General features: G+C 32.1%; 2 protein-coding genes and 1 pseudogene across 3 annotated transcripts; 2 read left to right on the forward strand and 1 right to left on the reverse strand.

The window, feature by feature from the left end:
* Nucleotides 1–333: 333 nt before the first annotated feature.
* LOC107645861 (bifunctional 3-dehydroquinate dehydratase/shikimate dehydrogenase, chloroplastic-like) lies at nucleotides 334–3,929 on the reverse strand. 2 transcript variants are annotated; one of them, XM_088491496.1, is made up of 11 exons: nucleotides 3,768–3,929; nucleotides 3,408–3,550; nucleotides 3,186–3,291; nucleotides 2,537–2,755; nucleotides 2,099–2,448; nucleotides 1,950–2,013; nucleotides 1,752–1,857; nucleotides 1,515–1,658; nucleotides 1,209–1,357; nucleotides 683–845; nucleotides 334–586 (listed from the first exon to the last, which is right to left on the reverse strand). In XM_088491496.1, exons 1-11 carry the CDS (start codon nucleotides 3,780–3,782, stop codon nucleotides 543–545), a joined length of 1,503 nt encoding a protein of 500 aa, XP_088347622.1. In that variant the 5' UTR covers nucleotides 3,783–3,929; the 3' UTR covers nucleotides 334–542. The 2 variants fall into 2 exon arrangements, with proteins under 2 accessions (XP_088347622.1, XP_016205475.1); XM_016349989.3 differs by having other exon boundaries at nucleotides 3,408–3,649.
* Nucleotides 3,930–13,770: 9,841 nt separating this feature from the next.
* LOC148554698 (uncharacterized) lies at nucleotides 13,771–15,026 on the forward strand (annotated as a pseudogene).
* A 4,827-nt stretch (nucleotides 15,027–19,853) lies between these two features.
* Nucleotides 19,854–20,931, forward strand: LOC148554699 (uncharacterized). Its single transcript, XM_088490443.1, has 3 exons — nucleotides 19,854–20,130; nucleotides 20,227–20,378; nucleotides 20,452–20,931. Exons 1-3 carry the CDS (start codon nucleotides 19,854–19,856, stop codon nucleotides 20,929–20,931), a joined length of 909 nt encoding a protein of 302 aa, XP_088346569.1.
* Nucleotides 20,932–24,983: the final 4,052 nt, after the last annotated feature.

The following is a 24,983-nucleotide window of genomic DNA, read 5'->3' on the forward strand; positions in this document are numbered from 1 at the left end:
TTTTTTGCTATGTATAAAATTTTTATATACTATATCGATAAATTTTGCTATATGTAAAAATTCATGTTATGTGTAAAAATTTTTGTACTATGTCACCAAGTTTCTATGTCCTCCAATAAAAATTTCTGTGCTGAAAAAAAAGCACGAAAAAAAATGGTGATGCATGGGCGCGTATTTTTTTTGTATTGGACTTGTGGTAACTTGGTTGGATTTGACTACAAAAATATTTGTATGTGTAACATAACCCTTTTAAAAGTATCAAATGTATGTTAAAATTAGCTACCAAAAATCATTAATATATTTGTATATAAATATATGTAGTACTAAGTTTTAATGTGTATTATAGACTGATAATTGATTTTGATAGCTAATTTTTAATGTTGCAACTTGCAGACTAAAAGGAGCTTAAATAAGTTGAGGATGGTAAAAGTTCTTAAAACACTGTAACATAGCACCCATAACCATTATTCATTCATTTTCCGCCAACAAGCTAAGTCTTGATTCACTGCTACAAAATGCAAATAGTGCCCACAAATTCCAAATCATGCATGTTTCTCCATAAGTTGTCTAAACAACTCTTCCGGTGCTGAAATTGAGAAAAGAAAAGAAAAATAATGTCAGCTATGTTCTTCAAATTATTTGTTCATCAATGGGAATTTAAATTCATGTTAATTATAATTACCAGGTAAGCCAGTGAAGTTTTTGTACTGTTCAAAGCCTTGGTGGATCAACATCTCTTTCCCATACACAATGGCAGCTCCGGCTTCTTTTGCCTCACGCAAGAGCCTGGTGTCTTTTGGTGTGTAGATTGCATCAAACACCAAACAATAATGCTCCAAAGCATGCTGCATATATGTTTAATCATTGAGTTCCTCAGCAAGCTTGCAGAGCTTGTGATTTTTTTATTTATTATTAAAAAGAATAAGATATTGGGAATTTAAAAAAACCCCAAGATTGGGTGTTGCGCCATACGTATGAAAGAGTATACAATAGTGATATATTTGGCAAATTAATAACAAACTATTCGGATTGATAGATAATATTAGTTGATCAGTTTTTGAAAGATTCTTGTGAAGTGAAAGGTTTCGTTAACTGCTAACTACTAAGTATAGTAATGTCGAGTATATCTGGTTATTGTGATAATTCTTAATTCATGAGTTGTATTTGATGATGAATAATAGTTAATACAAATGGGTGAAGGAACAAACCTTAGGTATTGGAGTTTGATCCATGTTAGGCTTCATTCCCACAGAAGTTGTATTTGCAAGTACCATCCCTTCTTCTGGATGGAAATTTTCCACTTCACACAATGGCAGAGATTTTCCTCCAACTTTGTTAGCCAATTCTTTAGCGCGTTCTGTAATAAATAGACAACAGAAATTGTTTAAAAGTCTCTATACTACTCCCTCAATTTCGAAATAGCTTTTAATTTGAACATAACTTTTCTAAGATGGATGGAATAGTTTTAAGGAAGCATTTATCTGAATACCACTGCAAGATCCATATTGTCATACCAAATGTGCGGTTAGCTACCACAACTCTTGCCCCTTTCTGTGAAGCACCATATGCAAGTGATTTCCCGGCGCCACCTGCTCCCAGAACAACAAACAGCTTCCCAGACAAGGGCGATCCGGGTGCCGGTTTTGCACCCTCCAAGGCTGTCATCAAAGAAACAAGAATCTAATAAACCATAATTTGAGAAATATTATTAACCTGATTTTGCATTAGTTGGGGAATCTCCAATCAAGAACCTCGTAATCCATCCTCAATAGCGGTAATAGCGCCGATGTAATCAGTATTAAAAGCTATTAACTTCCCATCAGGCCTTCTAACAATGTTATTGATAGCTCCTATTTTCTGTAAGAATTGAAAGAACCATTTGCATGATCATGTAAAGTCTAGTAAGAACTATGCTGCACTTGCTTGTTTTAGAGAACATTGATTAGTACCTTGGCAATATGATCAACCTCATCCATGCATTTAAGTGCAGCCTCTTTATGAGGAATTGTGCAACTGCATTGTATAAGTAACCAATTCAACATATCAACTACATGTATAGACATTGAAAAACTTGAACCGAATCGAAGAGAAAGAGAACCTGCATCCAGAGGCAAAGTCAGGGGATGAGTAAGTATTGAAAAACTTTTCAACATCATCCACCAAGAAGTGCATATAAACTGCATTCAGCCCTACTGATTTGAAGGCTGCATTGAACAAAAGAGGACTCTTGCTATGTCCAACCGGCTTTCCTATAATTCCATACACTTTAGTATCTGGTTTTATAAGCCTGAAATTGTACAATTCTAGCAAATCCTTTACTGTGGTTTGTCCCGGAGCCGAGACAGTATCTGCATCTAGTGCACCATAGGTGAGATAACCACCAAACTTCGGGCTAAGTAATCGCGAAAGCAATCCCCTTTCGCCTAGTGCGATTCCTATGGTTGGGATCTGGCATTTTTTTTCATGGTATATATAATATGGTCAATCAAATTAGTTCCTACTTGCTACACATGGATTGCAATTATGCATGACTTACTTGGGAATGGACAGTGATTTGGAAAATTCGGGCGCAATCAGTAATGTCTGATGCAGTGGTCACTATCTTTGCAATGTCGGCTCCGGTGGATTGTATTCTTGCTATGAGATTGGCAATTGCCTCAGAGGATGGAGTGTCATGGAAGTTGTGTGAAGAAACTATGACTTTGAAATTATCAGGCTTCTTTCCATGTATGGAACTGTTGAACTCATGAGCAACCTGTATACAAAGGTTGGAATCATTAACAAATTAAAACTTGCAACAAGTCATAGAATTAGCAACCTATTCAATTATCAAGTTAGGTTGTCTACATTACAAAAAGGTGTGGCCCTTTCTTGGATCTGCATTAACGCCGGATGCTTGTGTACTAAAGTGCCCTTTATTGTCTAAAATTAAAAATCTCATGCATGTCTTATTATTTACTAAACGTTTAATTATTCTGTTGGTCCCTATAGTTTTACTGAATTTATAATTAAGTCTCTATACTTTTTTTTCCTTTCAATTAGGTCCCTACACTGTTTTTAATTTTATAATTAGGTCATTTCTAGTGTAAAAGTCTAATTGAAAAGAAAAAAATATAGAGACCTATTTAAAAATTTGATGAAACTATAGATACCAAGAGAACCTTATTAAATAAAAAAGTAGGTACCTGAAGTTCAACATCAATGTAATCAGCCCCTAATTCCATTGCTAAGCTAAGAGCATCCTGTCTTCTGTTCTCATCTCCTTCGTATCGACCGCCTTCCCATTTCGGTCTGAAAAATGAGCACCATAACTAAAATCATTTAAATCACAAAAAATTGAAATTCTTATTTAAAGAACATGTAAGGAATCAAATCTTGGATTATGCAAATTGAGTTTGAGTGTGTACCTATAGGTGACAATAGTGGGCAAAGGACACTGCTTGATGAGGGTTTGGAGATGGAATCTTGGGTTGAAGTTTGTCAAATAATCAAGGCGAATCTCAACAAGATCAGCACCAATTTCCTTGGCTCTTGCCATATCAACCAACATCTGATTAACGGTGGTTCCAAGAACAGGAGTGCAAACAAGTGTAGCATTACTACTACTCTTTCCAAATCCACTACCCTTTTGTAAATTGGATGTGTCAACCTAACATATATGAATATGAAAATACTTTGCACATGCATCATGATAACTTGAACAATGGCATCTAGCTACTAATTAAACACGCAAAAGAATGATATTATTGAACGAAAGATAGTAGTACCGAGAGGCTTCCCATCTCAGCTTGATGAGTAGTTCTTGCAAGATGGAAGTACAAAGTTGGTGAGTTGAGTTATTTTGATATATTATTTGATCTGCTTAGTTAGCATGCAAAGAAGAGTAGTTGAACCCTCAACTGAAATGCCAGTTGCTTCTTTTGTTTGGAAAATTTATTGTATACAGAAAAGTTTAACGTACTATTTTTAGCATATATTTATTTGGGTGAAGAATGATTTTGGTGCTGAAGGTAGAGTTGAAAACTTTTTTCATCTCTAACTTTTTTTTACATCTAAAATCGTCTCTAAGTCTTAAAATTAAGTTTTAAAATTATCTTTTTTACTTAAATATTAAAATTTAGATAAAGTATTAAATTGGTTCTTACGTTTGGGTGTAATCTTATTTTGGTCTTTAAGATTTAAAGTGTTCTATTTGAATCCAAAAAATTTCATTTAGCTTCAATGTAGTCCAGTTAAATAATTAATGGAATGTCCTATACGACAGCAATACAAGAACAAATTCAATAATTTGGAGAACAAGTACAAGCTCCAAAGCCACAAAATCAACCGTGAATTTATCAATATATTTATCTATCATTTTTCTTACAATTTAAATGAAATATTTTCTATAAAACTAAGGAGAATGAGAAATAAATGTATTGATTCATCTACGGTGGATTTTGTGCCTTTGGAACTTGTACTTGTTCTCTAAATTATTGACCTTGTTCTTGTACTGCTGTCATATAGGACATTTCGTTAATTATCTAATTTTGACTTTATGGTGGAACTACATAGAATATAAATGAAATTATTTGGATTCAAATTGGACACTTTAAACCTTAAGTACCGTAATAGAATTACGCTCAAATGTAATGGACCAATTTAGTCCTTTACCCTTAAAATTTTGGACCAAATTATCCATAACAAAAAAAATATAAAATAAAAAATAAGAGAAAGAGAGTATTTCTGCTCCTGAGAAGGAAGAAAGGAAGAAGAAGAAGAAGGAAAAAAGAATAAAGGAGAAGGAAAGAAGAAGAAGAAGCTATCTACGATTCACTTCTGTTTTCGCTTCCGTCGCTATCTCAGTATGATTTTGGTCTCTAAAATAAGGACGATTTTAAAACCAAGTTAAATTTCAGGGACAATTTTGTATAAAAAAAGGTTCGGAACGAAAAAAATTTTCAACATGTACTTTCGAGACCAAAATCGTACTTATTCTTATTTATTTATATGTTCTTAGAATATATTTAATATGGGTTAATACTGAATTAATAACTAGTAGGTAACATTTATTTTCAAAGTCTGAAATTAAAATTGGAGAATTGAGACTTAAATATTATGTCTAGTGATCAGAGACTAAAATTAAAATTTTAGTCCAAAACACAAAATTTAATCTCTTCAATATCTCCAAAAATAGGAATACAAGATATTAGACAGAAACAAAAACTTTAATAATATTTCTTCTAAAAAATATTTTCATTTAATTTTTTAAATTTTAAATTTATTCTTCAATCTTTATATTTATTTTAAACTTAAATATAATATTAAAATATAATTTAATTTAATATATTTTATACTAAATATAATACAAAAATTTAATTTAATTTTTATCTTTTTATTTTTTTTTAGTTTCAACCTCTCTTTCAAACACTGTGTTCACTGACTCGTAATGCCATAGACCCATAATCAACCGAGATTGATAGATGAATTAATTAATGTAACCCATTTTGTTTGCTGAGTTTAAAAATGTAAAAAGAAAAAATAAGTAAAAATTAAAAGGGGAGCAAAGTAAAGAAAAAGTTGAGTTTGATTTACCGGCCAGCAGCGGAAGTTCAAGAAAACATATGGTAGACTCAGAACTAGTTTGTTTCGTTGACAAGCTCGTGTGTCATGTCCTAACCTAGAAATGCTAAGCAACAATTGCCAACTTAAACAAGATTTGATTATTCATGATCACATAGCATATTATTCTATCTTTTCGTCAACAACACATTATTAATCCTAGTCTTAACTATGTAGTAATATTAGATCAATTTAGGTTAGCCAAATAATTAATTTATTTATCCGCTTAAGTAAATATCACGATTTCAAATTCCATTAAAAATTAAAAAAAAAAAAACAATTAGAGCATTCATTTTTTTATATTATTATTATTATTATTATTATTATTATTATTATTATTATTAGAATAATATTTTATTGTAAATAAAATTTATTATTTTTTATCAATATTTAATCAATTTTATATTCTTAATGCTAAACTTAAAATTTTAAATAATAAATTTTAATAATATAAAAATAAAATGTTGACTAATATAGAACTATAGATAAATTATTATTATAGTCACAAAAGGATGAATTATTAAAGTTTGAGTCTTTTTTTTCGGTCAGGTATTACGTTGGTCTAGAAAATATGAATAATTAACTTCAACAAAACTCCCATTTTCAAATATGAATAATTAACTTCAACAAAACTCTCTTTCTCTCTAAGGTTGATAATATTAATCCTATTTGCGAGTATTCAATTTAATTTACGTATCGAATTAAAATTTGAGAAGGTTTAGAATAAACTCTACCAAAACTAACCGCATTCCTAATATATTATAATATATAATTAAATTTATTATATATACAGTGAAGTAGATGAGAATTAAACCCCATATACTCTTCTTTCTAAAAATTTATAGAACTAGTAAACCAATCGCCTTAACTAATATTATAATACATTTTATTTTTTCATAAATCCTATTTAAAATAAACTAATATATAAAACAAATTGATTTTATTATGGATAGAATAAAATACAGTTGGGTGGAGAATTTTAGAGTGTAGATAAGGATTAGAGTTAAAAGATTTTTAACAATAAGATTAAATTTTTTCGAAGATTTTCAACTCATGTATAAAATTAGAATTGAGCACAAACCTTATCCTATCATATCCATTGTTGGCCTTATTTTTCTCATTTTTATGGTCAACATTATTTCGTTGCTTTGGTCCGAGGTCAACCTTCTTTTAGTCCAGTCATTTCTATTTTTATAGTATGCTTTGCCTTTTCTCCCAATCCTAAATGACTACCACACAACACATCGACACACCCACTATATATTACAGCAACAACTAGGAGATTTTTTCGATCAATTGCAGCCGGTGGGACTCGAACCTGAGACCCCTAAGTAAGAAGAAAAAGACTATGCCATTTAAGTTATAGCTCGTTGGCCTATTTATTCACATTTAATTGGTGGTTAGAATTGTATAAGAGCTCTTTTTGGACCCAAAGCCTGCATGTTTGAAGAATTATTGTTGAACAATTTAAAGCACTAAAAAAGGTTGTATAGTTTTCCTGAACAAAACAAGTTGTATAATTTTTCTCTGTTATTATCAGAGTAAGTTTAATTTGAATTTGACCGAGTATATATGTTGAATATAAATAAAATCTCTTTATATATAAAAGTTAACTAGTAGTAGTCTCGATGCTTGACAAGTGGATGCTGTCTATGATCGACACTTGGCATCACAAAGTTATACTTTTTTTAGTATATATAAAATCCCTTTATATATAAAAGTCTAATATGGTTATATATAAATCTCTTTATATATAAAAATCTGTATATATAAAAGCTATCCCTATCAGAACAATATGTTTTAAAAAGTAGAGCTACATGCCAAAAAGATACACAGACTTCACATCCAGTCATATTCTTTTCTCACTAAAAGTTTTCATGTGCTTCCTTTTCAAAGTTTCTCCAGCAAAACCTTGGACCCAATGGGAGAAATATATGATTTCTTTGCTGATGTGAATGCGAAGAAGTAAGCATGGAACTTTAAGGCATATGTCGATAGAAAATGGGAAGTCCTTAGCAAGTTTGGCCAGAAAGAGATTTTCTCGATCGAAATGGTACTTCAAGATAGCAAGGTATGCTAACTAACTAAAATGGGTTTTCTTTTATTAGTTATTCTTTATCACTACATCTGGAACATTGACAACAAATACTGTATTTAACATGTTACTTGAAAAAATCGCAGGGAACAAGGATGCACGCCTCAATCCCTACGCCCATTTTTTAAGAAATGGAGTCGTGTTATAACTGAGTTTTAGATGTACACCATGAGCAACTTTGTTGTTCGACATGGAAAGAACAAGAAGACAAGTCACTTTTAAGTGGATCTTGGTTTTTACCCATAGGACCATTGTGAATCATGTCCAAAACCCAAGTTTCCCTCTGGTCGCATGGCACCTTAAGTCCATTGTAGAGCTCTTGACAGTTGAGAAAGTCGACGACTTTGAACTATTTGGTGAGAAGTTTCTTTTCTTTCAAAGCAAATTTATACTTGCTCATTCATTGTAAAAGTACTAACAAGTGGTATGTCCATGTTGAAATGTTACGTAGATTTAATAGCCGAAGTTGTTGAGAAGAAAGATCCAAGGGATTTGATTACTAGCAAAAGGATGAAGACCAAGGGTTTGGTGATAATCCTGCAAGACTTAGAGTATGCTGTGAAATAAATTTACTTTATTTTTACATTTTGACTATTTAGATTTTATGGAGAGTAGTATACTATGTGTTGGTGTTCAACAAAATGTCAGAAACAACCGTATCAACTGTATTTTGTTCGGTGATATAGTAGATCTCATTCTCTCTCATGTTGAAGATGGGAGAGTAGAGCCATTGATTGTGGTGTTTCAATATTTTAAAGCACATAGGTGAAATGGTAAGGGTTAATAAAATTGAAAAGCTAACAATTTATCTTAACATAATATGTACTTTACAAGTTATAATATGCAAATTATAACTAACATTGATGTTGTGAAATAGGTACTACGTTGATGCAGAGTCATTTTTATGTATCAAAGCTGCATTTTGACCCTGAAATTAAAGAAGTTGCTGGGTTTAGAAGCAGGTACCCTTATACATAACATGTGTTTTTTTATTATCTGCATTCATACGTATTAAAGTTACGCGACATGGTTTAATAATTTTGCTTAAATTGATATCTTGGATTTTTGTAGGATGTTATGTGGTACATCATCTAGTTTTTCCAGGATAAGTCAAGTATTTTTGCAGGACCGGTGGTTAGGTGTTGAGGATTTGAACCAGGGATCTGTAGTTGCAAAGACCATCATAGAAGTTTTGAATTCTTTTGAGATGACCCTCTCCATGTCTCATTAAACCTAGTTGTTCATTAACATGGAGTGTTAATTTGTTGATATAGACAAATAGTCGTGTTAATTATTTGCTATAGTATGAAAAGCTGATATAGTTAAAGAAACAATATATATACAATGTACTATAAACTATAAAATGCATAGACACAATGTGTTGATATAAACATATAATATATATACACTTGTTTTAGCAAGTGGAAGAAACTATTTTAATGTGACGTTCTTCATGTCCCATTAAAATTAATTGTTTATAACATGGTGTGTTATCTATTCATATAGATAAATAGTGATGTTAATGAATTGCTCATGGTATGATAAGATGTGTTAGTTAAGGGAACAAAATATATACAGTGTACTATAGCTTTTAAAGTGCATAGACAAAATGTGTTGATAAAAAAATGCACACGTAGTCAATTGTTTAATTAAATGGTGAGAAACTATAAAGGCAACCATTCAGAAGGAACCATTACAAGGAATAAGTTCAAATACTACTGTAATATCGCTAGGTATAGTTTTTAGTAGAACTAATTTCTACTTTACTTAAGTGCTGCTCATGTTATTATTAGCCATGATTATCGTTGTCAGAATATGTATAAGTTTATTGTAAATAGTTTTACTAAGTAAAGTTTAAAAACATTAGCTACAATTGACTCAGTAAAAGGAAAGACCTTATATTTAGTTTTCTGCATAATCTAAAATAGTAATTCTTAGAAAATATTTTCATTCGTAAATAAAAATGACCGAGCAAGTAGATTTTTTGTTAGTAAATATTACAGTTATGTAAATGGATTGTATCTAGATTCATTTTTCTAATGGGTGCCAATTTTCAGGAAGGTCTCGTATGGATTGCTGCAACTATAGTATCCATAAATGCAAGCAAGAGCAATTGGTATTACAAGCCATATAGGAGGTGCCCAAAAAAAGTTGACACTCCTATCGGGAAAAGATATGAATGCACCAAGTATGGACACACATGGATGTGCCGTCATTAGGTACGTGAAATAAAAACCTATGAACTTTGATAAATGCCAACAAATTTTTCATTTCATTTTTTTTCAATGCTTCATGTTATCACTAATGCAACCAATTTCTTTTTCACGCAATAATAAGTACAAACTTGAGGTGATGATATATGATGGAATAGGGAGCATGACTTTGTTATTGTGGGACAGGAAAACAACACAATTGGCTAGAAAGATTGCTAAAAAAGTTATGGATGAGGAGGTAACTTCACAAATTATTAAATTATGTATAATCACCTTTAATTTCTCATGTTTGTGAGATAAAACTTATCATAAATTGTACTTTATGTAAAGGTTGTTGATAAAGAATACTCCCACCCTCGATAATATCATGGATAAAATGGCGCTATTCAAGATAAATGATAGAGCGGCAAACATCAAGCAATACGATCAAAATTACATGGTTAGTTAGGTATGTAATGATGAGAAGCTTGTGGAGAAGAACATGCCCAAGAAAATGCAGACCAATTCATCTACAAACATCACAGTATGGTCTCTTTTTCTACATTAAATATTGTATTAGAATTTTACATGTACGTTATGAGTTATCAAGTATAGTATGTAAACAGAGATATGTTACTTGGGTAGAAAAATGGCTGTAGAAACTCGGTGGATATGTCAGGCCATGTTGTCAACCTTAAAACTGATATTGATCCTCATTTTAGCATGGTAAGAAACTAAGAATATATATTAAACTTTAATTTTTCATTTCATTAGTCGTCCATAAATCAATGTTGTATTGTGAATAGTTGACTAATGAGGGTCACTTATTGTAGGATGACCTTAAAGATAACGTGTCAAGTGGCAAGTTTAAAATCTCGGCTAAAAGTGCTTTCAGTGGGATAAACGATGCTGCGAAAAGCTTGTCCCAGAATGAAGAAGAAGGTCAATTTTCTACTAATCGTTTCAGTAGGAAAGCTAGGAAAAAATAGAAGATTCAGTTAATTGATGAGAAAAATTAACTGGCGAGTATAATGGTGTGCAAGATTTATCCAGTACTATGTTGGTAACTACTCTAACGATAATTACTTGAATTATGTAGTAGTAGTATGTGGGTTATTTTGTGAAAATTTACTTGAACTATGTCGTAGTACTATGTGGCATATGCTAACCATTTTTTTTTTTGAAGCTATCAACATTAAGTTATCTCCCTATCTATAATCTAAAGATTTATTTAACTTTCTGGGTTAATATGTGAGAATAAAGATAACAACGAAAAAAGAAGGTATATTTTATAAGGAAGTCATTTTCTTTTGTTACCAAATAAAGGGAAAAATCACAATAAATGATAATCTCTATTAGATCAATCATGCTAAAAATGCCTGCTAAATAATACATATTTCTTTACAAAAGCTAAAAACGTGAGAAAAGTGAAAAGGAAATATACGTTGCAAACAATGTATGGCGCAATTATATTTTCTTACCATTTGTAAGTAAATAATTTTATTACACCAGATAGTAAGAAAATAGGTATTTACAATTAGGTGAGCATCAATAACTAGAAAAATCCCATGGTAAATCTTCCAGTTGTATATGACTAAATCGAAGTTAAAAAAATAAAAAGTATTGACAAGACCAATTATAGTAATAGTAAGACAAAACATGACTTAGGTTTTTGAGTGTTAAAAGCAAATGTGAAGGAAAAAAATTTTACAAAATCTTGATAAAAGTAGGGTCTTCTTCTTAGATGGACAGATGTCAGTATAATAAGTTTTACTATGTGTGACAGATCTATATGGATGATATCCAAATAAATCTTGAAGAAAAACTCACGAATCATTGCGTGAAAGATGAAGAAAAAATCAAATTAAAGAAACAACTATTTTGGAAAGTAGATTTTATTAGGACAAAAAAAAAAAGACTCATAATATCATGGATAAATAGTGACATTATTAATATTCAAGCATATCTATGATCAATTAGTACATTACAATGTCAAAGCAATAATATAAGTGTAGTAAAAAATAGTATACATGACCAGTATCCGTGAATAGTGTGTATTAAATTACAGGACGCATGAATGCCTTTTTTGCTTTTCTAAATATTGACAAATGCATGGTCTTGGAATGATATTTATTAATATAGATTGGTAAAAAGAATACATGGACATATCAAGTTGCAATGAGAAATTAAGAAGTTTACAATGCAGTCAGCGTGTTTTATTATGCAAAGGTCCGAGAGTAGCATGTTTTAAGCCCACATATAAATAACTTATGGCAATGAAAATATTTTTTTAAAGAATAAATAAATAATATAATCCTTATTGAGAATCGCAATCTTGATAGCTATGAGGTTGATATACATATGATGAAATTCTTATGAATCTAATAAATCTAATGCACCACCTAACTCCACTTCTTTTTCTTCCACCTAATGAATCTATGCTCCTCATTCTCTTCAAATCAAAGTCATGCACAAACAAAGGAAAAGAACAGAGAAAAGAATAAAACGAAGCTAAAGAGGAAGGAAGGAGCTATCCGCGTCAAGAAGATAGGCGCACCACCTCTCATCACTCTGAATCTTCGAAGCACCCTTGTTGGGTGAGAACCGGCAACTTTTCTTTTTCCTCTTCTTCAAATTTAAAGAAAGAAATCTTGTTATTCCCCTTATTCCACCTCTGCCATTCTAATTTCAATTCTTGCTAGAACAGTGGTAACCATAAGCAAGAACTCTTCTTTTGATCAAGCTGAGGTCGGCCGTTTGTCCTTGGAGGAGAGGCTAAAGCTTCAATTCCATGTGGCTAGGGTTTTGATTCAGGGAAGAAGCATAAATATAATTTTTAACTTCAAAAGAGGTAAGGGTTAGGATTGTAGATTAGCTATGGGTGAGTTAGATGTAATCTTGATTGATGATGATAAGCTAACATGATTGATATTGTTGAAAATTATGTTAATTGGTTGAATTATTATTGTTGGATGTAATGCAGATTTTTAATGTTGTGAAAGTGTGATCGTGTTATATTTATTGTGTAAATTCTTGATGTATATGGAACTGAGGCTCTTGGGTGGAGTTATGGCATAATTCATATAGATATGGTAATGAGTAATGAGGATTATTGATTGGTATGAGTTAGAAACTTAGAGGATCAAATTTGGTTATGGAAAAATTACAGAGTCTTGTTGCAGAAATTCTGAAACAGATTGGACAGCAACTTAAAATAAATTTTGGGAGCAATCTGGTAGTTTTTACAAGAAAAATTAATTTTTTAATAAACTTCAAGAGGTCAAAATTTCTCCGTAAAAATTTCAAGAAATTTGGCCAAGTGGTTTGGAAGATGTGAATTTTTGAACTTTAGTGGTTGTTGTAGAATTTCCTGGTTTTCTGGTTTTGTAGTATCAACTTCCAGCCATTATAACTTTTGACGTATTTGGCATTTTGAGTTGCTTCCAAAGGAATTTTAAAGATCTATGAGTATACTTTAATTGGGTACAATTTCATCCCCATAGCTATTTTGTAGAGTTAATTATGTCTCTTGGAAGTTGGGCTGTTCGCAGGAAATTCAGAACCAATTATTTGAAACAGGACAGTACTTCCAATTGACATTTAATTAACCAAACGAACTGCTATGAACTTGAAACTTGTTCATCCTAAAACTTAGGGGTGTTACAAATTGGTATCAAAGCAGTTCCTCCTTTGAGCCTTGAGATGGACTGACTATGCTTTCTCGCATACTCTAAATCTTTTTATGCCATACAGTTAGGATATTTTTGTAATATATTCTGCATGAAAGTATGTAAACATCCATTGTAGTAATATTAATACTTGATTTTGATATATTAAGACTGATCACCTTAATATTGATTATTGGCTGTTGATAGGACTCAAATGGCTGTGAATAGGCGAGGACGCCCTTGACTGGAGGGAATAAGTGAGGGAACTATCCTCGATGCAACGGCTATTCTCGAATATGTAAATCTTATGGCTGCTGCTGTACGTGACTCGATAGCTGCTACCAACCGAGTAGCTGAACATCTTGATTGCCACAATGGAGCTGGAAGTAACCATGAGACTAGACATGAAAATTGAAATGGCGACGAAGCTAAAGATGGATTACACAATGATAACCAGCCAATGACTTTAGCCTCTTTCTTGAAAATCAATCCGCCGCAGTTCAATGGAAACACTAGTGCTACGCGAGCTGATGACTGGTTTAAGGAAATAGAACGATCACTGCGAGCATAACAAGTCCCCAAAGCACAGCATATAGAGTTTGCTGCCTATATGCTGAGGAACGATGCGCAATATTGGTGGCAGGGGGTGCTTCAACTACTGGGAAGAGAAGCTGTTGGCATCACTTGGGAGGAATTTTCAACTAAATTCTATAAAAAATATTTTCCTCAGTAGAGTTGCTTCAGTTGAGACAGGAAAACATGACAGTCACTGAGATACTCACAAGTTTGAAGAGTTATGCCGATTCTCAAATGTTTGTCAAGGAGCACAAGCTACATTCGAGAAATGAAAGTGCATCAAGTTCGAAGGAGGACTTAGGGAAGAACTGTTAGCTCATGTGGGCCAAATGGAAATTCAGAATTTTGTGGAATTAGTTAATAAGAGGCAATTGACAGAGTAATGTGTAAAGAAGTTGGTGGTAGCACAAACTAACCAAAAGAATCTTCCAACAAGGAATTTCAATTGTAACCTCGCTCCTCAAGGAAGAAGCTTCAAAGTAACTCGGCAGCCAGACCTAGGCAAACAACCGCAACTGACCCAACCAAAACTGACATGCACTGTGTGTGGAAGGAATCATGGAGGCAGGCCCTGTCTGCCAAAATTTGGGGTTTGCTATAATTGCGGGAAGCCGAGACACGTAGCCAAAGAATGCACATGACGAAGGGCTGAATTTGTTTCCCCTGGGCAGCAACAGCCAGGAAGGGTATTTGTTATGGATGCGAAAAATACTACCGAAACCGATCCCCTCACTCGAGGTAATGAAATTTTGAGGACAAAATTTTTTTTAGGGAGGTAGAATATAAGAACCCTACCTTTCTACCCTGAAAATTTCATTCCTTTCAAAAAAAAATTATGATTTTTCACGACTTTATATCTGTGTGTGATTGATAGATATTAAGGTAGAGGAATAAAATTTAACTTATATCACCAAATTCAATATTATTTTACTCTGTTTTAATTAACGGCGAGATTCGGTAATTTAAAAATAAATAAAATAATAATAATAAAATTACCCTTCCGATTCAATTATTCTGTGGAATAATTACTTCTATAAAACTTAATCATTTCTTTAGTTGTTCTTGAAAAGAGTTGATAAATGAATCATTGAACCACACTATCTTAATGAACCAAATCCTGAACCGGGGTGGTTTCTTTTCTTTTGGCCCAACCAAACCACCTCCCACCCAATTAAACCCAACTCTGATTACCTTCTCTCTCAGCATCGTTTGGAACTCTGGTTACACCTCCTCAGACATGCGTTGATGCTGTGTTAGAAGGAGGAGAAGACACGAAGCCTCTGCACCACCTCACTACACTTCCTTTTCTTCCACCTAATGAATCTAATGCTCCTCATTCTCTTCAAATCAAAGACATGCACAAACAAAAGAAAAGAACAGAGAAAAGAACAAAACGAAGTTGAAGAGGAAGGAAGGAGCTATCCATATAGCAAGAAGATAGGCGTACCACCTCTCATCGCTCTGAATCTTCGAAGCATCCTTGTTGGGCGTGAGACCCAGTAACTTTCCTTTTTCTTCTTCTTCAAATTCAAAGAAAGAAATCCTATTCTTCCCCTTATTCTACCTCTACCATTCTAATTTTAATTCTTGCTAGAACAGTGGTAACCATAAGCAAGAACTCTTCTCTTGCTCAAGCTGAGGTCGACCGTTTGTCCTTAGAGGAGAGGCTGAAGCTTCAATTCTGTGTGACTAGGATTTTATTTCAAGGAAGAAGCAGAAATAGAATTTTTAACTTCAAAAAGAAGTAAGGGTTAGGATTGTAGATTAGCTATGGGTGATTGTTAGATGTAATCTTGATTGATGATGATGAGCTAACATGATTGATGTCATTGAAAATTCTATTAATTGGTTGAATTATTGTTGTTAGATGTAGTGCAAATTTTTAATGTTGTGAAAGTGTGATCATGTTATGTTTATTGTGTAAATTCTTGATGTATATGGAACTGAGGCTCTTGGGTGGAGTTATGACATAATTCATATAGATATAGTAATGAGTAATGAGGATTATTGATTGGTATAAGTTAGAAACTTAGAGGATCAAATTTGGTTATGGAAAAATTAGGGAGCCTTGCTGCAGAAATTTTGAAACAGATTGGACAGCAACTTAAAATAAATTCTGGGAGTAATCTGGCTAGTTTTTACGAGAGAAATTATTTTTTTAATAAACTTCAAGAGGTCAAGATTTCTCCATAAAAATTTTAATGAATTTGGCCAAGTGATTTGGAAGATGTGAATTTTTGAAGTTTAGTGGTTGCTGCAGAATTTTCTAATTTTCTGGTTCACAGTATCAACTTCCAGCCACTATAACTTTTGACATATTTGGCATTTTGAGTTGCTTCCAAAGGGATTTTAAATATTTGTAAGTCTAATTTAATTGGGTACAATCATGCTCATAGATATTTTGTAGAGTTAATTATGTCTCTTGGAAGTTGGGCTATTCGTAGAAAATTCAGAACCAATTACTTGAAACAGGGCAGCACTTCCAATTGACATTTAATTAACCAAACGAAGTGCTATGAACCTGAAACTTATTCGTCCTAAAACTTCGGGGTGTTACAAAGATGATATCCCGTATTGTTCACATAAACGATATATAGTCTGGATGGTCAAACATTTTGACTTAGGGAATAATAAATCCAAATGATAACACCATTGATCTACTAGGTAAAAAAGGTCTATTCATAATGAACAAGAAAAGAGCCGTGTATGGAAAAGGTCAGTTTATTTATAAGTCCCAATGTGTTACAAATATAACGGGTAAAGCAGTTGTGTGTGATGTTTAGAATACAGTTACTAATATAATGGAAAAGAAAAAGTTAAAAAGAAAACAAGATATATCAGACGATATGAATCTAAAGTTTTTTAACAAAAGAGAGCAAATCATGATGTAAATATATCATACAACGGAAATAGTATTTCATGAATAAATAAATAATCTAAGCCACATTGAGAATAAAAATGAGAGGTAATGCAGATATGTGTGAAGTTTAAAATAGGGTTACTTATATTATGTAAAAGCTAGATCTGAAAAGAAAAAAAAGATACATCAGACGATTTTTTTTAGTATATTAACAAAAGAGAGAAAATAACAAGTGAATAAAAATGGAATATGAAAAAAAAGCTTCGATTACCAGATCATGTTCATGGCTTATTAGGATCCGTTCAGGTGACAACTATCATTGAGAAGAGCTTAACATTTTCAAGCCAGTGCTTGGCCAAATCTACTAGAAAGTTTATCAGTAAATATATAACAATTACACATGGAAAAAAATAGAAGATAATAAAAAATATATTTCATACTTTCTCAATTAGCTAGACATGTTTACTGTAAGATATCGAAAGATATGTATACGTTTGTAGAAGCATAAATGACAAATCTTTTAAGTCTAAAATAATGATCATGAGATAATAAGACACTTAAATATCCATATTGCCATTTAAACTAAACATAAAATGAAACTGTAGTCTACATTAGTAAAGAGACACACATAGCCAGCTTTATAAATACATATTGATAGAAAATGGGCAAATGCGTGGACAAACACATCATTTGTTCACCAAACACCATATCCCAAACACATCTCCATTTAGTTTCAAAGATGAGTGATATCATGCCTAGAAGGGTAGAGTTACCACACATTGTGGATGATCTTCTATGGAAGATCTTTGTCAAAGCTGACCCAAAGACTGTTGGTAGATGCAAGACACTGAGTAAGGTGTGGAACTTTTACTTATCAACCCCAATGTTTATTAACCAGAATTGGAAGGAGAACAAGGCTAGGAAACGAGATCTAATAGTTGGGATTGGATACCCACTTTCCGACCAAAACTCTCAATATTTGTTAGAGCACATGACGAATCTGGAGCAGAGCATCAACTTCCGATACGGTTAGCCATTAACAACTTTGGCTTCTACTCAATGATTGGGTTCAACCATGGAGTTATTTGTCTGAGGTTCTCTTAGGGTAGACTTGATTGCTGCTTTCTAATATGGAACCCGCTCACCCGAAAGATGAAGTTCGTTCTTAATGAGGCAAGGAAATATCAGTCCCATGCTATGTCACTCTACGCTTTTGGTTATACGTACAATAGCATGGAGTATTGTATATTGCATGTAAACAAAAAGTAGTTGCAAGGGTAGAGTATGTCATGGACGCTATATAACTCATGGGATGCTGACTGGAAAGATTCAGGTAGCTTTGAGCGTAATGTGAGAAAGATGGGTCCTAAGTCTGTTGTGAATAACGATGTCGTTTTTTGGATTGGATGGGATGGACTTAGCCTAACAGATCCATCATCAATCATAACATTTGATCTGCGATAGAAGTTGGTTTACGAGGCTAAAGTTTCGAATGGTGCAAAGTCAACTTACCACTCACTAACAAACTTCAAGAACAGCGTTACTTTCATTTCCTACAAGAATCTGGGTTACACAAGAACTGTTGTTGTTTGGATGATCCTTCTAATGAAATATAGCCTGGAATGGTCAGACGTGATTGCATCAATGAAGAGCCTTGCACAACTATTCCCATTATTGATACAATATTCCGGCTTTACCTAAATCTATTCCATTAGATGTACCTGTCAACAACACGTGCAAAGAATTGGATATTTCGCACAGAGTCCAATAGTATGCACAATAACAGTAGTGAGAATTAGTTACAAGAAAAATACATTAGAGCACATGCATGCATAGTATAGATAGGAGCTTGAAGAAATACATCATGTTATAAAAATTACATTATTTACTCCATTTTTAGTAGTTATGGAAAGACTAACTAACCAAAACAAATAAAAAAAATTGTACATACAAAATAACTTGCTGGATACCTTCATGAAAAACCTTATGTTGAAATAAATATCTTAATTGATTTGTACAAGCATGATATGATTCAAGTATATTTATTGTAAATGAATAACTAATCCTCATACATAATAACAATTTATTACTATTAAGGATATTGTTCAACCCCATAGTCATGACGTTAGCCTAACTAAAATACAAAACTTTTAAAATGAATTAACATGTGTTTTGAAGAACAAAGACTATTAGTTCTTTTTCAAGGAATGCTATTAGGAAAATCATATCAATGAGTTCAAACAGTTATATATACTTGCTATAATCTCACAATAGGACACACATTTGATGTATAAATAGTCATTTGAAGTATATGGGAAATTCAATATAGTAATAGATATCCTTGTTGTTTCAGAAATAATGGCATGCACGTAACTTGATAGTGTTATTATGGTTTCATCTGACCATAGCCTTTTAATTCCAATGTAGGTTTACATATAATAGATGAAGAGCTGAAGGACTTGATTCTAATTGAAATTGAAGATTTATTGAAGGCTTACAATAAGAGCTTAAAAGACTACCATTCTATGCCATACCCAAACATGGAGGCATGTTATATACTTTTGATGCACATTGGGATTAATAGACTGATTCACGATGAACTTCGATATGATAGACGTAATCTAATATTGGAACACACAACATATCTGCAACGACTAACAGAAAAACAAAGATCAGTACATGAACAAACTATAGAAACTGTGAATAATGGGAAAGAGAGGGTCTTCTTCCTATATGGATACGGTGGGACTGAAAAGACATTTGTTTAGAAGACACTAGTTGCTGTAGTTAGATCAAAAGGGAAGATTGTTATCACAGTTGCGTCAAGCGGGATAGCATCCTTATTGTTACCAGGTGGTAGGATGGCACACTCATGTTTCGCAATCCCACTCAACCTTGACAAATTTTCAACATGCAACATAAAGCAAGGCGGTGCATTGGCTGAGTTGATAATAAAGACTCGGTTAATAATATGGGATGAAGTTCCTATGGTTAATAAACATTGCATTGAAGCGCTTGATAGGACAATGAGGGATATCTTGAGGTTTGGTAATCCGAATAGTCAAAATCAGCCATTCAGAGGAAAGATAGTTGTATTCAGTGGGGATTTTCGACAGATACTTCCTGTTATTCCCAAAGGTAGTAGGTAAGATATTGTACATGCAATAATGATAAATTCATCTTACAACTGAGAGAGTTGCAAGTTACTTTATCAAATAACATGTGGCTGAAAAGCTACACATGATGATGAAAAAATAAAAGACTTAAAGGAATTTGAAGAATGGATTCTTAAGATCAGTGATGGAAACCATGACACTCATAAGGATGGTGTTGATAAAGTCAAAATCTCGGATGATATCATGATAAAGGATTGGGATGACCCCATCGTAGCTATTTGCAAAGCAATATATCCGGATTTGTTTGATGGGACAAACTATGTATCCATTATTCAATATTCAGAATCGGTCCATACTTGCACTCACACTGCATATTGTTGATGAAATCAATAATTACATGATGAGTTTGAACCAAACTGAGGTGCAAACCTTTTATAGCTCAGACAAAGCATGTGAAACAGAACCTGCTAATGACATCACCGCATCAATTCACACACCTGAGTTCCTAAACACGATTAAATGCTTTGGGGTGCCAAACCATGAATTGACACTCAAGGTTGGGACACCTATAATGTTATTCTGTAATATTGACCACTCATCTGGGTTATGCAATGACACTCGCTTAGTCATAACCAAAATTGGTAAACACATAATAGAAGCAAGGAGCCTAACAGGATCAAATAGTTGCCAAAAGGTTTTCATCCCAAGAATGACTTTAACTCCATCTGATCATAGGATACCTTTCAACTTTCAACGTAGACAATTTCCGATAATGGTATCATATATGATGGCCATTAATAAGTCAAGGCCAATCGTTGTCTAAAGTTGGGTTGATCCTAAAAAAAAAATTAGTCTTTACACATGGTTAGTTATATGTTACAGTATTCAGAGTTATAAATAGAGCAGGGTTAAAAATATTGATATGCCACGATGAGGATAACAACATAGAAATCGACAACGTGGTATATAAAAAAGTGTTTAGGAATGTTGGTTAGAAAACTAAACAGACACTAGGCCAAAAAATGTTGTATGACAACTTATTCAAGCATGGATGATTATACGGACTACAAGTGTTTTTAATTACCCAAGCATATCATCAAATATCGCGAAAAATTACATTTCTCTCACGTATGAATAATGTACGCAATAGTCTCGCTTGACAACACATGGGAAAAGAAAATGAAAAATAGACTTTTTGCCACTGCTAAAAACCTAAATATTGCAAAAGTATATAAAAGTTCAAAAAAAAAAAATACCAGATGATAATTTAGGGGATGCATTCTTTCAATTTTCTCATTAACACTAACGGCAAAATATATGTTGATAACAGAGTTATCACTCGAACTAATAGCATAATTAGTTTATACTTTAAAAAATATACTTTGTTGAAAGAGACAAAATATTATAGTAGTAGTTAACATATCGATTTTTTTTGTTGGATGCAAACCATGCTTTGGTAGAATATCAAAGTATTTGAAATTTTTTCCTGCCACTTCTCCCCTCAATAATGCTAATGAATTATATCATTATATGTCTTCATTGAATCAATTCCTCATGTCAATAACACATGTAGTTTCGGAATTATTTTCACCGAAGAAAATATGCAACATTACTAGCCAGAACTAATCACAACAAAAAATAAAGATTGACATATAAAATGTATATGTTCCTTATAGAGATAATATATTAGTCCAAATTATCAGTTATAAAATAATTTCACACCATGTATACAGTGTTTGCTACTAATCTTTTATTTTCATATTTAAAATATCGAAGTAGATCCTATATCAGAGAATTTTAAATCTTTTATTTATAGACAAAGGTTTCAGTGGGTACAAGAGAAACAAAATAGCAAAACATTCCGTCTTGACAACGAAAAAAATGGAAGGGAAGTTATTTTCTACAAAATAGCATTTTTATGTAGACTTAGTGTATTTCTATACATATTATTATTATTATCATAATCCACTAAGGATAGAGCATGCGTATTATTAACATAAACAGGTAAGCTAGCAGTTAAATAATTAGAAAAAGTATATTCTTTTATGATAAAAAAAGGAAGACGACACAACTTTATTGCACAACATTATTATCTTTTTCTATCAAAAACTCTCAAATAGATTAAAAAAGCGCGGATAAAAAATTTACTGCTGATCCCTATCTCTGTATATTTTATTTGAAATAAGAAACTATGTAAGAAAAATAATACCTACAGTCATGTAAGAAATTATGACTTTAGTAGCAACTATATTCCAGAGCAAAAATGTTAACTTCATGATGCAAAAGTTTCTTATATATTGAAGGGAATTGTTAGCTTATGTAGTAGTACTATACCGCGTGATGTTTAGAACAGAAAATAGGAGTTAAATCATGTATTATATTTACGTGAGTTTTCAGCAAACACATCTCAGCCCTGATCTGAAGGGAATCAAATGAATAAAGAAACCTGAACATAGCCAACCAATGTATCATAAGTACTATAGCATAGCTTAATTATTCACTTACACTGCCCATTGAATCCTATGGTCTGCAAATGCAGACAATATAGGGGTGTCAGGATCAATTGCAGAATAAAGTACTAAACCAACAATAACAATAGAGACCAGAACCACCAATACCCAATGGCAAATCGCAATGAGGATTTTTTAACCTGTTGATCAAACTAACACAATAGTAAGTAGCTAGAAGAAGCTCCTCAATTATGTATGTATACAGCACATAAATGACATTTTGAAACCTGAATAGACAATCTGCATTGCATCATCATTTACACTACCTTTTAGGTAGTGCTGGCTACTGCATCAAAACCTTTATAAGAAAAAAAATTGTTACAGAACCAGCAAGCATCCCAACTACCCCGAACAAAAAGTACCTATTACAGAAAGAGCAATGGAAAAGTAATCGGTAACTATAAGATACCAAAATGCAAGTCGAAGATTGAAATAACGATTTAAAGTACCTTGTAGGAAGTTCATATCCAGTCCATCTAGATTTGAATCTAAGGTAACCACTAGCTAAATTACAAACATCAAAGGACATATATCCACTGATGTGACTATATTTCATACCATTGCACTCTGCATATATCATGAATTTATGTTGTTCAACCCATTTAATTTTTTATTAAAAATAATAACTTAGTTGAATCTATATATTTTCTTAGCATATCCTAACTGGCTAACTCATCATTATCATTATTTAATGATTTGTCACTTATTTTCTTATATTCTCAACTGTTTAGGAGAAAAAAACGGATTAACCAAGTCATCACGGTACAAATTATTTGTTTTTCCTTTGTATAATTTATAAACTTATATATGCATGTTAGTACTACATATTAGGTTTCTAATTTAATGGCAATTAATCATATATATATATATTGGGATTCCATCATAAGAGTAGTCTTATGGGTACTGGAGATAGAAATATATATAATCTTATCCAACATCCAATGCTTCAAGGGTATAACCCAAGCACAATTTTATCCGATAGGTACACATGTATAATCTAGACTGTAATTATATATATAGCTTGGTTAATTGACTTAGTACCTTTATCTCTCTTTTACTTATGTTAAGTACTTATGTTAAAGCTATATTTATTAGTACGTATTTGAAGTAAAAATAGAAAGACAATGCGCTTGGTTTGTGTTTTTATTTTTTATTTTTTGCTTTTTTTCAATGTTCTCAAGAAAAAAAGATAACAATAACATTTTATTTTTTGTTTTCATCTATTTTTTTCCATTTTTCTTTATAAATATCTAAAAAAATCCAAAAAATAAAAACAAAAAATAAATATGTAAACCAAATACACTCATATCATTAATTTTTTTCTTTCACAAAATTCTAAAAACTGAAAATATGAAAATAAAATTAAAAACACAAACTAAATGCACATATTTCTATTTATAGAAAAAAATTCTAATAGAAATATACCTCTTTAACACCAAAGCAAAGGAGTGCAGTGATAATACAATGTTGATGTTAGCAAAACCACACAAAAATATTTTTCTTCTAGATTAGCTTGATCTAAATGAAAATATAATAAAATGTTTAGTAGTTACATTAATAGAAGGATGTATTACCTCTGAAATTCTTCGTTTTTTGGATTTTTGATGATCTTTCTCATGAAGTATACTGTGGAATGGTCAAATGTGATTAGAATAATGAATAGCATTGCACAGTCATACCCATCATTGATATAATTTTCAGCCTTTATACAAATTCATCCCATTAAATGAAGCTGTCAACAACACGTGTAGAGAATTAGGTATTTTACACAGGGTGCAATAGCATGCACAATATTAATAGTGAGATTTACCTAGAAGTAAAACACATTGGGAGCACTGAGCACATTCATGCATAGTATAGATAGGATTTGAAGAAACATATCGCGTTATAAAAATTACAACATTCACTCCATGTTATAAGTATTGTTATGAAAAGACTAACTAGGTAAAATATACAGATAAAAATGTACAAATAAAATAACTTACCGAACAATTTCATGATAAATTCTTATGTTGAAACAAATTTGTTAATTGATTGGTATGATGATGATATGATTCAAATATATTTATTTTTAATAAACAAAATTTTCAAACCTAATAACAATTTATTACTGTTAAGGATGTTGTACAACTATAGTCATTATATCAGGCCAACTAAAATAAAAAAAAATTTAGAATACAATAACATGTATTTAGAAGAACAAAGGCTATTGGTTTTTTTTTCTTGAAATGGCAAACCCTGGCATCAAATATTCAAGACATATATCCAACAAAAACAAATTTCACAGGTTCATGCATGCCTATTATCCATAAAGAATACACATACAAGTATGCAACACGCTGAAGTGGAACAATTAAGTTATCAA

This window comes from Arachis ipaensis, chromosome B6 (assembly GCF_059453495.1).
Source record: "Arachis ipaensis isolate K30076 ecotype BB chromosome B6, ASM5945349v1, whole genome shotgun sequence".
Lineage (NCBI taxonomy): Eukaryota > Viridiplantae > Streptophyta > Magnoliopsida > Fabales > Fabaceae > Arachis > Arachis ipaensis.